We start from the raw sequence: 13,515 nt of genomic DNA on the forward strand, positions 1-13,515 counted from the left end.
ATTGCACAGTCTGTGGAAATCTGAATTCTGTGACTTCCTGGGGGCTTGGGGTCTCTGTCTCAGCTGTTGCTTCTATGTCTGGGACCTTAGCCCTGCAACTTTCATGTTGCTTATGAAAAGGCATGTATGAGCATGGGACCTTCCAGAAAACTGGTGTCATCAGGAAGATTCCCATTTCATATCCCATAATGGTATAATTAACAGTGCACCTGAGGATAGTTAACAGTCTGCATGAGACTTGCCTGTTCTCTTAAGCTTTGCTTCTCAGGGTGTGGTCAGAGGCCCTATAGTACCTGTATGACCTGGGTGCTTGATAGAAATACAATATCTTGAGCCCAACCCCAGGCCTGGCAAGTCAGCATCTAGGTTTTACCAAGATCCCAGGAGATCCCATTCCTTAAAGTATGTGAATCACGGATCTAAAGTCCTTGGCTGTCCCCTCACCCTGGGCGGATTCTCTGTCCCACTCTTGCTCCACGCGGTACCCAGTCTTTCATTTCCTCTTCCTCCTCCATTCTCTCTCTTGTTCTTCATCTCTTCCCTCCCTGTCAGGAACTACAAATAAATTCTTTGTATCCTAAGAGATCAGGCCTCTTCTCTGGAGCCTCAAAGTCAGTCATCACCTAGGCCCTGAGGGTCTCTTCTACCAGCACTCAATCCTGTCCTCAAGCTTATTAAAATATTTGTGTAAACAAGGCCCCCAACTAAGAGGGACCCTGATACCAGATACTCTGATAAAAGAAATCTCTCCATCTCATTATAAAACATAGCCCTGATTTTATCAAGACATTCCAAAAGTGAAAAGTAAAAAACTATTGGTCACTCAGTCGTGTCTGGCTCTTTGTGACCCCATGGACTGCAACCTGCCAGGCTCCTCTGTCCATGGCATTCTCCAGGAAAGAATACTGGAGTGGGTAACCATTTCCTTCTCCAAGGGATCTTTTTGACCCAGGGATCAAACCTTAGTCTCCTGCTTTGAAGGCAGATTCTTTACCATTTGAGCCACTGGGGCTTTCACAAGACATCCAAACAGACTCTTAAATCAGTTCAGGATTATTAGCTATCATATAAGCGCTTCTCAGGTGGCACTAATGGTAAAGAATCCACCTGCCAATGCAGGAGATGCAAGAGATTTAGGCTCAATCCCTAGCTCAGGAAGATCCCCTGAGGCAGGAAATGACAACCCACTCCAGTATTCTTGCCTGGAAAACTCCATGACAAAGGAGTCTGGCGGGCTACAATCCTTGGGGTTGCAAAGAGTCAGACAAAACTGAGCACACGTGCGCACGCACACGAGCTGTCCTACGAGCCTTAGACCTGGAGAAGTTGGGTCTTCGACAGGAAAGTGACTTACTCAAGGTCTATTTGCGTATTTTTTCACGTCATCGTTAAGGTTTGCCAGTGGTCTTTTTAGTGAATAGAGAAGATTAAAGGTTATCCCTCTGCTTATCATTCTCAGTTGCGTTCTGATGTACTTTCTGGAACAGGAGAAAAGAGTGTAGTTACAGCTCCAGGGATCACTAGCTTGGGGACACAAACCGTGGGATCCTGCTGTATCTCAGCAAACAGTTTCATGTCATGTGTGTCCCCGCTGGGCACAGGTTGAACTATAAGGTTCTTTCCAGCTCCATCATCCTTTCAGATAGAAAAGTCAGGAATCTGTGAAATTGTGAATTACCAAATCCCCCCTGTGTTGTGGTAGCTCCTTTTAAAAATCAAATCTCACTCAGGAATACTTGAATAGGTAACGCTCTGAGTTTTTTCCTCTCTGCCCTTGGTTTTGTTCCCAGGAAACGAGAAGAAGAAAACAAGCGAAGAGAGGCAGAACAGCAGAAAGGAAGGCTAAGCCCAGATTCCTGCAGACCCCATGCTCCTCTCTGTCTGCCCAGAACCCAAGCTGAGCCCCACAGACAGAGCCGGGCCCCCAGCAAACAGCCCCCCTGCAGCGACAAGGCCCAAGGCCCTGAGCGGAAAGCCTGCAGACGATCTCCAGGTAGAGGGTCTCCAAGCAGAGCCCCCCAGAAGGAGCAGCAGCTCTCCTCAGACTTGCAGAGAACAGAACCCAGAAAACCAAATGGTAAGTGTATTGCCTTGCGATTCAGCGCTAACCCATGGACTGTGGGCTCTTTTGTTTCATATTATGTAGACCATTTACATTTAAGGTAATTATGTCAGCACTTAAGTCTGCCACTGTATCATTTATTTTGTTTATTTTTTCTGTTTCTCTTTTCTTCCCTTCCTGTTGTATTTCCTCAAATTCTTTCTTCGCATGGGATCATTATATAGCAGTCCCCTTACCCATGTTAATTAAAATGCCTCTTATGTTTTAGCTCTCAGAGTGAATGCTCCTTCCTCTGACACTCATGCATTCCCACCAAATGAAGCTTTTTTTTCCCTTCTGTGTGCTCCCACAGCTTTCCTGTGCATCCTTAATGTAAAGATCATCACCTTGCACTGTTAGTGGATTACTGGCTTACTTGTCTGTTTTTTCCACTAGACTATACAACCTGTAAAATCAGGATTGCATCAGTTATCTAATGCTGTGTAACAGACTACCCTAAAACTAAGTGATTTACAATATTCTGTGGGTGGGTCTTGCAGTTCCTCTTCAGGCATCATCTACACTCACTCGTGTGGCTACATTCAGGTCAAGGTCAGCTGAATTGGTTGGTCTAAGATGGACTGACTTGAATATCTGGCAGTTGATAGTGGCTGTCAGCTGGGATTCCTTGACTCTTTTACATGGCCTTTCATCCTCCCATAGGCTAGACTGGCTTCCTTACACAGTGGTCTTGGACATCATTCTAACAAAGCACAAGAAAAAGCTATAAGACTTCTTGAGGAATAGGCTCAAGAATGTGCACACCACATTTTGTTGATCAAAGCAAGTTGTATGACCATCCCAGACTAAATAACATAAAGAAATAGAATCCATCTTTGCATACTAAGATGGGACTAATTTTTGGCTATTAAACAATCTATCACAGTTACTTTTTGGCCACAGATTATTCACATTTCTCCCACATGTAAAATGTTTTACCCCTTATCTTTAGGACCCAAAAATCTCATCCCAGTTAACACATCAAGTTTGAAGTCTGGGATCTTGAGACCTGTGTGAGATTCCCCATGAATCTTTCTGATTCAGAGAACAGTCAACAAGAACACACATTGGCCCACACATGCATCCAGTAAGCAGTGGTGAGATAGGAACAGAATCCCAGGTGGCTCAGAGGTAAAGAATCCACCTACTAGTGCAGGAGATTTGGACTTGATCTCTGGGTTGAGAAGATCCCCTAGAAAAGGAAATGGCAACCCACTCCAGTATTCTTGCCTGGGAAATTTCATGGACTGAGGAGCCTGGCAGGCTACAGTCCATGGGGTCAGAAAGAGTCAGACACGACTGAACAACTGTGGATGCACACAAACCACAATAGATACTCCTGTTCCAAAAGAGGAGAAATTGGTACATAGCAGTCACTGCTGCTGCTGCTATTAAGTCGCTTCAGTCGTGTCCGACTCTGTGCGACGCCATAGACGGCAGCCGACCAGGCTCCGCCGTCCCTGGGATTCTCTAGCCAAGAACACTGGGGTGAGTTGTCATTTCCTTCTCCAATGCGTGAAAGTGAAAAGTGAAAGGGAAGTTACTCAGTCACGTCCGACTCTTCACAACCCCATGGACTGCAGCCCATCAGGCTCCTCCATCCATGGGATTTTGCATGTAAGAGTACTAGAGTGGGGTGCCATTGCCTTCTCCATAGCAGTCACTAGTCCATAGCAGTTCTGAAAGCCACCTGGTTATACATTAGCAAGGCTCCTACTCTGAGGTATGAAATATGCCTTGATTAAGGTCTGGTTTTACTCCTCTGTGTGTTTTCTATGCCATGTTCGTCTTGGCTCTGGGCTGTGCCACCTGGGTTCTTGGCCCTGCTGAGAAGTCTTCCTTTTCAATGAGACGTAGCCCATATTTGCAGCTGAGTAGCTTTCATAGCCTGTTTCCAGCATAAGAGAAATTGAGGCCCCAGAGGCTCCTTTGTGTTTGAAACTGCCTCCATAGGTCAAGCTGGTGGTACTCTCAGTGATACAATTATTTCAGAAATATTCATGGGTTTCCTGTGAATCTGATTGAGTTCATTTCATGTTCCAAAACCACATCAATGATTATTTTTCAAATAGGCCTTTCTCTACTTTGGGTGGCTCAGGCTACTATGGAAAAATGCCCTTGAGATTCTTAGAAGTTCTTTTGTCTAGCTAAAAGTTCTTTCTTTATCTTATTTCTTTCTCTGTGTGTGTGTGCTAAGTTGCTTCAGTCATATGCAACTCTATGCGACCCTATAACTGTAGCCTGCCAGACTTCTCTGTCCATGAGTGTTCTCCAGGCAAGAATACTAGAGTGGGTTGCCATGTCCTCCTCCAGGGACCTAACCTGAGTCTCTTATGTCTCCTGCACTGGCACATAGGTTCTTTACCACTAGCACCACCTGGGAAGCCCTCTTTCTCTCCACACTTTATCATATGCAGCTAAAAACTTCCATTTGATATTTTCTTCAACATTCCTCCTGGAAAACTCCTAAGCCATAACTATAAGTTCATTAGGTGTATTTTCTGTCTTCCAAGTTACTGCAGGTTGCCAGTTATCATACCACTGAGCTACATGGTTCTCTTTTGTCCAGACTCCTGTAGCGACTCCTATAGCAACTTCCTATAGCACTTCTCTAGTCTTCACTAATAGTTTCTTCATTGTCTTTCTAACCTCTGCTCACCTGCCAGTCCCAAAGTCAGTGCTTTGGGTTTTTGCTAGGCCAGCAAGCCTCTTTTTTAGGTATCAGTTTCTGTATTGATTATCTCTAGTGGCATAACACCCCACCCTCCAAACTAAGTGGCTTAAAACAATGCTTTATTATTTCTCACAGTTCTGTGAGTTGGTTAGGCAGTTCCTCTACTGGATCAGCTGGGCTTGCTTTCGTAGCCGCTAGAAGGGTGGTCAGGCTAGAAAGTCCTGATGTCTTCCTTCACATTTCTGACAATTGGCGCTGGCTGTTGGCGGTTGGTGTCTCAGTTCTCTTCTACATGCCCTTTCATCCTCCAGTAAGGTAGATCATCTTACTTTCATACTGTTCTCAGGGCGGTGTCCTGAAAAAGGAAAGCAGAAGCCACAGGCCCTTTTGAGGCCTGAGTTCCAGAACTATCACATCCCTTCTACCACATTCTGTGGATTAGAGCAATTCACAAGGCCAGCCCAGTTCAAGAGAGTGGAGACACAGACATATTGCAAAATCACATTTGAAAGGTGAATGGATCCTCAGATGGGAAGAATCCTTGGCCATTAAACAGTCTATCAGAAGGACCAGTATGTCTTACTTCTGTATCCCAGCAGGGTATTGGGCACATAAGAGATATAATAAGCATTTGTTGAATATATATCTGTATGGTACTGGCTAAGTGCTTGAGATTCAGTGGGTATGACTGGTGGGAGTATCAGTGGCCCTTACATTTGGAACATGCATGGTGGCTAAGGCAGCAAACTCTGTTTGCTTACCTCTTTCCTTACCCCAGTTATGTATATTCAGTTATTTACTGTGTCATCATTTAGATATCCCCAAGGTATCTCAAACTCAACCTGTCCAAGATAGAATTGATCATGATTTCATGTAAACCTGTTCCTGATCTTGGTTAATGACATATTCATCCATCTGTATGTCCATCCCAGGAGTAAAATCTGATCATTTTCTTCTTTTACTTTACCACTCAAAATCCAGTCTGTCACCAGGTCTTGTCACCTTTACTTCCTAAATATCTTCCAGATCCGTTCTGCATATCTCATCTACTACCGCCACATGGTCTACCTAACATTTGTTTACCTTCGTCTCTGTCTTGGACTATTGCAGTAACTTCCCAGCTGGTCTTACTTATCTACTGGATTCCTCTAATCCATTTTCTTCTCAATATGTGATCATATCAGTGCCTTCAAACGTGAAATCTCATCAAAGCCTTGTAATCAACACTTCTGCACGGAACCTGGTTCCTTTTGCTGGAGATGGTCATAGACACCAAGATCTGAGAGCTAGGTGCATAGCACTGTTGGACTGTCATTGCTCCTAAGCCCTTTCAACAGAGAGAGCTGAGAAATTCTTATATTTATTGGGCATCTATTTGTGTATATCACACACACACTGTTTTCATATCAGTACCTCCAATTGCATTTGACACCATAGATTTTATTCTAGCTTTTATCTTTTTTATTTGAAATTTTTTTCTCCCAACTGACAGATCTGGCTTCAGTTATCTGTGATATATATGCTTATTTGTTCAATCCCATTATACACCTAAAGTAGTCTTAGAATTGCCATCCCATACCCGTTTGAGAAATAAATTTACTAACTAGAGCGCAGTATTTTCACACATTCCTTAGTCTTACAGTACTCAGCCAAAATATGATTTTACAAAGTTACTTTGGTAAGTTCCCTTCTCCACGTTTTAGTGTGGTTACCTCATCTATTTGTAATAGTGTTAGGTTTATTTGTTATTATTTTTATTCCATCTTGGGTTCTTTCCCACATCCTAGCTGATTCTAATTGCTGGTTTTTTTGGTAATGGGGTACTTTTTATTTAAACAGAAAATGACATTTTCTCATAATTATAAAATTAGTTAATGTATGTTACCAAAACATTTAAATCAGAGAAAAGAACAAAGAAGAAAAAATAAAAATCCTAAAAATAAACAAAAATCTTTTTAAAAAATCTTAAAAGTAAACAATTATACAGTAAAAGTAAAAAATTATCTAATTTTTCTTAAAATCAGGAAATTGTGGGCATCCTGTTTTGAGATATTCTTACATCATTTCTTTGTTTTCAATAAAAGTGTTAATAGCTGCTTATTATTACATCAGATTATGAATACAGCATGCTTTGTTTAATCATGCCTGTGTTGCAGACTATGTAAACCAGCTTTTCATATAAAGTTTTGTGTTTATCTCTAATATTTATAGCTCTTTAAACTTGCTGCCAAACTTCTTACCAAGAAGGTTGAAGAAGTTTGTTCCACCCTTTCAAAAGCAAAAACCAAAAAACTCTCTCCAAACACTTAGGCAAATAATGGATTTACTAAATCCTAGTTAGTAAGATGAAATTTTTTCATATTTTTATTGGCTTTGTATATTTATTTTCTGGATTATTCACTAACATCCTTTGTCAATTTTTATATTGGTTTTTCATTTTCTTAATAGTTCTAAAATCTTTTTATATAATAAGGATAGTAACCTTTCTCTCTCATATATAATAAACTTTTATGGATACCCTATAATTTTGTTTCATTTTTTCTTCTGAGATTTTCTCTTTGTGGTTTTATGCCAAGAAAACATTTTTCTCACTTTAAAATAAACACATGTATTTTCTAATTTTTAATGTCTCCTATTTAATTTGTTGTATAGTGAGTTTGTAATCGAATGGCTTCTTTTTAGAGAATAAGTGGTCATGCTAGCCATAAACAGGAGAAGGCGATGGCACCCCACTCCAGTACTTTTGCCTGGAAAATCCCATGGATGGAGGAGCCTGGTGGGCTACAGTCCATGGGGTTGCGAAGAGTCGGACACGACTGAGCGACTTCACTTTCACTTTTCACTTTCCTGCATTGGAGACGGAAATGGCAACCCACTCCAGTGTTCTTGCCTGGAGAATCCCAGGGACTGGGGAGCCTGGTGGGCTGCTGTCTCTGGGGTGGCACAGAGTCGGACACGACTGAAGCGACTTAGCAGCAGCAGCCATAAACATTGAGCTGTCTGGAGCTACTGTGCTGGCAGTAGGCTTGCATAGCGTTGCTCTCTGGGGTCATGCCCAGGGTCTGTGAGCACCTCATCTAATTCAACATGCCATCTTTATTTTTGTAAATGGGAATATTTTTAGCTTTCTGTTCTTTCTCACTGATCTGTTTCTACTAATACCCAAATCACATTATTTTTATCATTATTAGTTATTAGTTTGTAATAACATGTATTAATAATCATCTATTCATTATTTGTCTCTTTATGGTAGAGTTTGCTTTATAAAAAAGATTTTAAAGTTGTTCTTATCTGTTTTGGGCTGTGCTGGGTCTCCACTGCTGTGTGGGCTTTTCTCTAGTTGCGGCAAGTGAGGCGACTCTCTAGGTGTGCTGTGTGGCCTTCTCACTGCAGTGCGAGAAGCACTGCAGTGGGCTGTTGCAATGGCTTCTCTTGCTTTGGAGCACAGCTCTAGGGAGTGCAGGCTTCAGTAGTTGCAGCCCTCGAGCTCCGCAGTTGTGGCTTCCAGGCTTTAGAGTACTGGCTCAATAGCTGTAGCACAAGGGCTTGGTTGCCCTGCAGCATGTGGGATCTTCCCAGATCAGGGATTGAATTCTATGCCTCTTGTATTGGCAGGCAAATTCTTTACCACTGAGCCACCAGGGAAGCCCTACTACTACTATTACTAAGTCGCTTCAGTCGTGTCCGACTCTGTGCGACCCCATGGACTGCAGCCCACCAGGCTCCCCCATCCCTGGGATTTTCCAGGCAAGAGTACTGGAGTGGGATGCCATTGCCTTCTCCCAGGGAAGCCCTAGAGTTTGCTTTTTAGAGCAGTTTTAAGTTAACAGCAAAATAGAGCAGGAAGTACAGAGAGCTCCCATATACTCCTACTCACAAATCCACATACTCCTCCATCATCAACACCTTACACCAGAATAGCATATTTGTTAATAATTGATGAACCAACACTGACACATCTACTTCTGCTTCATTTATTACACTAAAGCCTTTGACTGTGTGGATCACAACAATCTGTGGAACGTTCTTAAAGAGATGGGAATACCAGATCACCTTACCTGCCTCCTGAGAAACCTGTATGCAGGTCAAGAAGCAAGAGTTAGAACCAGACATGGAACAACAGACTGGTTCCAAATAGGGGAAGGAGTACATCAAGGCTGTATATTGTCCCCTGCTTATTTAACTTATATGCAGAGTACATCATGAGAAATGCTGGGCTGGATGAAGCACAAGCTGGAATCAAGATTGCTGGGGGAAATATCAGTAACCACAGATATGCAGATGAAACCACCCTTATGGCAGAAATCAAAGAGTAACTAAAGAGCCTCTTGATGAAAGTGAAAGAGGAGAATGAAAAAGCTGGCTTAAAACTCAACATTCAGAAAATGAAGATCATGGCAACTGGTCCCATGACTTCATGGCAAATAGATGGGGAAACAATGGAAACAGTGACAGACTATTTTCTTGGGCTCCAAAATCACTGCAGATGGTGACTACAGCCATGAAATTAAAAGATGCTTGCTCTTTGGAAGAAAAGCTCTGAAAAGCCTAGACAGCATATTAAAAAGCAGAGATGTCACTTTGCTGACGAAGGTCCATCTAGTCAAAGCAATGGTTTTTCCAGTAGTCATGTATGGATGAGAGAGTTGGACCATAAAGAAAGTTTGGCACTAGGGAATTGATGCTTTTGAACTGTGTTGTTGGAAAAGACTCTTTAGAGTCCCTCGGACTGCAAGGAGATCAAACCAGTCAATCCTAAAGGAAATCAGTCCTGGATATTCATTGGAAGGACTGATGCTAAAGCTGAAGCTCCAGTACTTTGGCCACATGATGTGAAGAGCTGACTCATTGGAAAAGACCCTGATGCTGGGAAAGATTGAAGGCAGAAGGAGAAGGGGACGACAGAGGATGAGATGGTTGGATAGCATCACCAACTTGATGGACATGAGTTTGAGCAAGCTCTGGGAGTTGATGAAGGATAGGGAAGCCTGGAGTGCTTCAGTCCATGGGGTCACAAAGAGTCAGACACGACTGAGCAACTGAACTGAACTGACACTGACATATCATTATCACCCAAGTCCAGTTTACAACAGCATTCACGCCTGGTGTTACACATTCTGTATAACTTGTATCATACAGAATAGTTTTACTGCTTTTATCAGGGGTCTCCAGAGAAACAGAACCAATAAGATAGACAAATAGACAGACAGACAGACAGACAGATAGATAGGCAGGCAAACAGGCAGACGTTAAAGGAGATTTGGTATAGATTGCTTGTTTGATTATGCTGAGAAGGCAATGGCACCCCACTCCAGTACTTTTGCCTGGAAAATCCCATGGACGGAGGAGCCTGGTGGGCTGCAGTTCATGGGGTCGCTAGAGTCGGACACGACTGAGCGACTTCACTTTCACTTTTCACTTTCATGCATTGGAGAAGGAAATGGCAACCCACTCCAGTGTTCTTGCCTGGAGAATCCCAGGGACAGGAAGCCTGGTTGGCTGCCATCTATGGGGTCGCACAGAGTCGAACATGACTGAAGCGACGCAGCAGCAGCAGCAGCAGCAGCTTGTTTGATTATGGAGGCTGAGAAGACCCATAGTCTGGTATCTGGAAGCTGGAAACCCAGGAAAGCTGGCAATGTGACTCAGTGAGTCTGAAAGCTTAAAAACAAGGAAACAGATGCTCTGAATCTGAGTCCAAAGTTTTGGAAATCGAGGGGCTGATGGTTTAAGTTGTCGTGCTCAGTTGTGTCTGACTCTTTGTGACCCCATGGACTGTCACCTGCCAGGCTCCTCTATCCCTGGAATTTTCCAGGCAAGAATACTGGAGTGGGTTGCCATTTCCTACTCTAGAGGACCTTCCTGACCCAGGGATTGAACCTGTGTCTCTCCTGCATCAGTAAGTGGATTCTTTACCACCGAGCCACCCAGGAGCCTTGGTACCAGTCCTGGCCCAAGTCCAAAAGCTCGACAAACAGGAGCACCTACGCCCAAGGGCAGGAGAAGATGGGTGTCCCAGCTCTAGCAGAAAAGGAAAATCACCCTTCCTCCACCATGTTTTTTCTGTTTAAGCCCTAAATAGATGGGACTATGCCGACCTGCCTTGGTGAGGGTGGTCTTCTTTACTCAGGTTACCAATCGAAAAGCTGATCTCTTCCAGAGACACTCTCACAGACACACCCAGAAATAATGTCTTACCAACTCTCCGGGCATCTCTTACACCAGTCAAGTTGACATTACATTAACTGTCATACTGCCCTAAAAATCCACTGTCTTTCCTGAACGCCTGGTAACCACTGAGCCTTTTAGTGTCTCCATAATTTTCCCTTTTTCCAGAATGTCATATAGTTGGAATCATACAGTATATGGCCTTTTCATGGTGACCTCCTTCACTTATTAATATGTATTAGTACTATTCATGCAAGGATAGTAATATTTCACTTCATAATATTCTGTGTGGCTGGGTAGCTCATTTCTTTTTGGTACACGTTCATTTTTTAAAAACTCATTTCCTTTTAGTTCACTCCTTTTTATTGCTGAATAATATTCCATTGTCTGGATATAGCACAATTTATATGTTCACCTACTGAAGGGCATCTTGGCTGCTTCAAGTTTGGGCAGTTATGAATAAAGCTGCTATACACACCCATGTACAGGATGTTGGGTAGACATAAGGTTTTAATTCATCTGGGAAGATACCAAAGAGCAGGATTGCTGGATTGTATGATAAGAATATGTTCTATTTCTTAAGAAACTACCAAACAGTCTTCCAAAGCAGCTGTACCATTTTGCATCCCACCAGCAATGAAGGAGGGTTCCTGTTGCTTCTCACCCTCACCAGCATTTGATGTTAGTATTTTTGATTTTTACCATGTGTAGTGGTATCTCATTGTTATTTTGATTCACTGTTTTTTTTTTTTTAATTTTGTTTTGGTACATGTGAAACATTATAATAAGTCTGAGAGAGCGGTACAGGAAGTTTCACTCAGGAAGGCGTCTCTCCCGCCTCATCCTGCTACTGTTTGCATTTCCCTCATCTCTTTATCACTTCCCCACTCCATTGGGTCTAGTCTCTTCAGATTATCCTTCTATATTTGTTTTGTACACATGAGCAGATGCAAGTCTATTTTCTTATATACCATTCCTTCATACATGAAGAATATACATATTCTTCCACACGTAAGAATAGTTATTTTAAAGTCTGTTTCTGAAAACACGTCTGAATGACCTGTGTGTCTGTTTTATTGTCTGTTCTCCCTCCCTCTCTTCTTCTCTCAATTTTCTCTTGTATCATCTCCCTGTATATTTTTCACTAAGTACTGGACCATTGAGTGTAAAAAATTAGAGAAATGACTTAAAGCCTAGCATGGTATGATTAATAATTCCTCCAGGGTGGATTTACATTGACTTCTGCCAGGCATTCAGGAGAAAGAGCAATCCAAGGTCACCATGATGCAGTCCCAGAACTGAGATGATGCAGAGTGGGGCTTTGATGCAGAGTGCGGCTTTCAGTGCCAGCAAAGGTCAGCCCACTGCCAGTTCACCTTTTCTCCCTGGAACAGCCATCGAGGAGTCCAATCCAGTGCTCCCTGGCTGAATCTGGACTCCAAGTTTTGTCCTCCAAACCTCAAGGAGCTTATTTCCTTAGGGATATGTAGCCCCAAATGCCTTGTTCATCTCCTGGTCACTTGATTTTCTTGGATCTTGGCCTTGTTAGCTCTTCAGTGCCTCAGATAGGTACATGCATGCTAAGTCACTTCAGTTGTATCTGACTCTTTGCAACCACATGGACTGTAGCCCACCAGGCTCCTCTGTCCATGGGATTCTCCAGGCAAGAATACTGGAGTGGGTTGCCATTTCCTTTTCCAGGAGATCTTCCCAACCCAGGGATTGAACTGATGTCTCTTATGTCTCTTGCATTGGCAGGCAGGTTCTTTACCACTAGCGCCACCTGTCAAACAGGTGGTTGTAATATTTTAGCTTTTTGATTTTTTAGATTTTTGAGTATGCGTTAATTCTGCCGTTATAGAAGCAGAAGTTCCTTCACTGTTTATTACCTCAAGACTAACATTTTCATTTTAGATAATTATGTTTAGTTATTTAAAAATTTTTTCTCTAACTTTGTACTTCTTTTGTGTGTTTAATGAGTGTGTTTTGTGCACATGTATGTGCACGTACACATTGTTCTATTAGTTGACATTTTTTGTTGATCTAATCTTGTTATTTTTCTCTGTTAACTATCCCTCATAGTAGGCTGTTTCCTTGTGTATTTTGTAATTTTGGATTGCAAAGTTATTTTTAGGAGGTCCCCTCTGTGTGGCCTGTGTTTGCTTCTATGAGGCCCCCTGCAATACCACCATCCTGAGACTAATTTTTATATTAATTTTTCCTCTGGGTTGAGAATAAATGAATACCAAACCTATGTGAGGCACAGCACTTTGGTTTCAAACTCTCATGGATGACCCTTTACCCTATCTGGAACCTAGGCTGAGACAAATTTCTTTGTCATCTTCTAGTGCTGGGAAGCGGAGAAGGCGATGGCACCCCACTCCAGTACTCTTGCCTGGAAAATCCCAGGGACAGGGGAGCCTGGTGGGCTGCCGTCTATGGGGTCGCACAGAGTCGGACACGACTGAAGCGACTTAGCAGCAGTAGCAGCAGTGCTGGGAAGATATTTTTATCTGGATTATCATTTCCCAAGAGTTTACTGTCTCATGAGTCCTGACTTCATGCAGTGTCC

The 13,515-nt window shown here is 42.7% G+C and overlaps 1 protein-coding gene across 7 annotated transcripts in view; it reads left to right on the forward strand.

The window, feature by feature from the left end:
• The window catches only part of INVS (inversin), a 136,947-nt gene that overhangs the window by 110,039 nt on the left and 13,393 nt on the right, over positions 1-13,515 (forward strand). For all 7 annotated transcript variants that reach the window (XM_019966275.2, XM_019966276.2, XM_019966274.2 and 4 more), the window contains one exon: positions 1,791-2,077. In XM_019966275.2, the coding sequence (XP_019821834.2) occupies positions 1,791-2,077 (287 nt within the window). The remainder of the gene's footprint in view (positions 1-1,790; positions 2,078-13,515) is intronic.

Source organism: Bos indicus, chromosome 8 (genome assembly GCF_029378745.1).
Source record: "Bos indicus isolate NIAB-ARS_2022 breed Sahiwal x Tharparkar chromosome 8, NIAB-ARS_B.indTharparkar_mat_pri_1.0, whole genome shotgun sequence".
NCBI lineage: Eukaryota > Metazoa > Chordata > Mammalia > Artiodactyla > Bovidae > Bos > Bos indicus.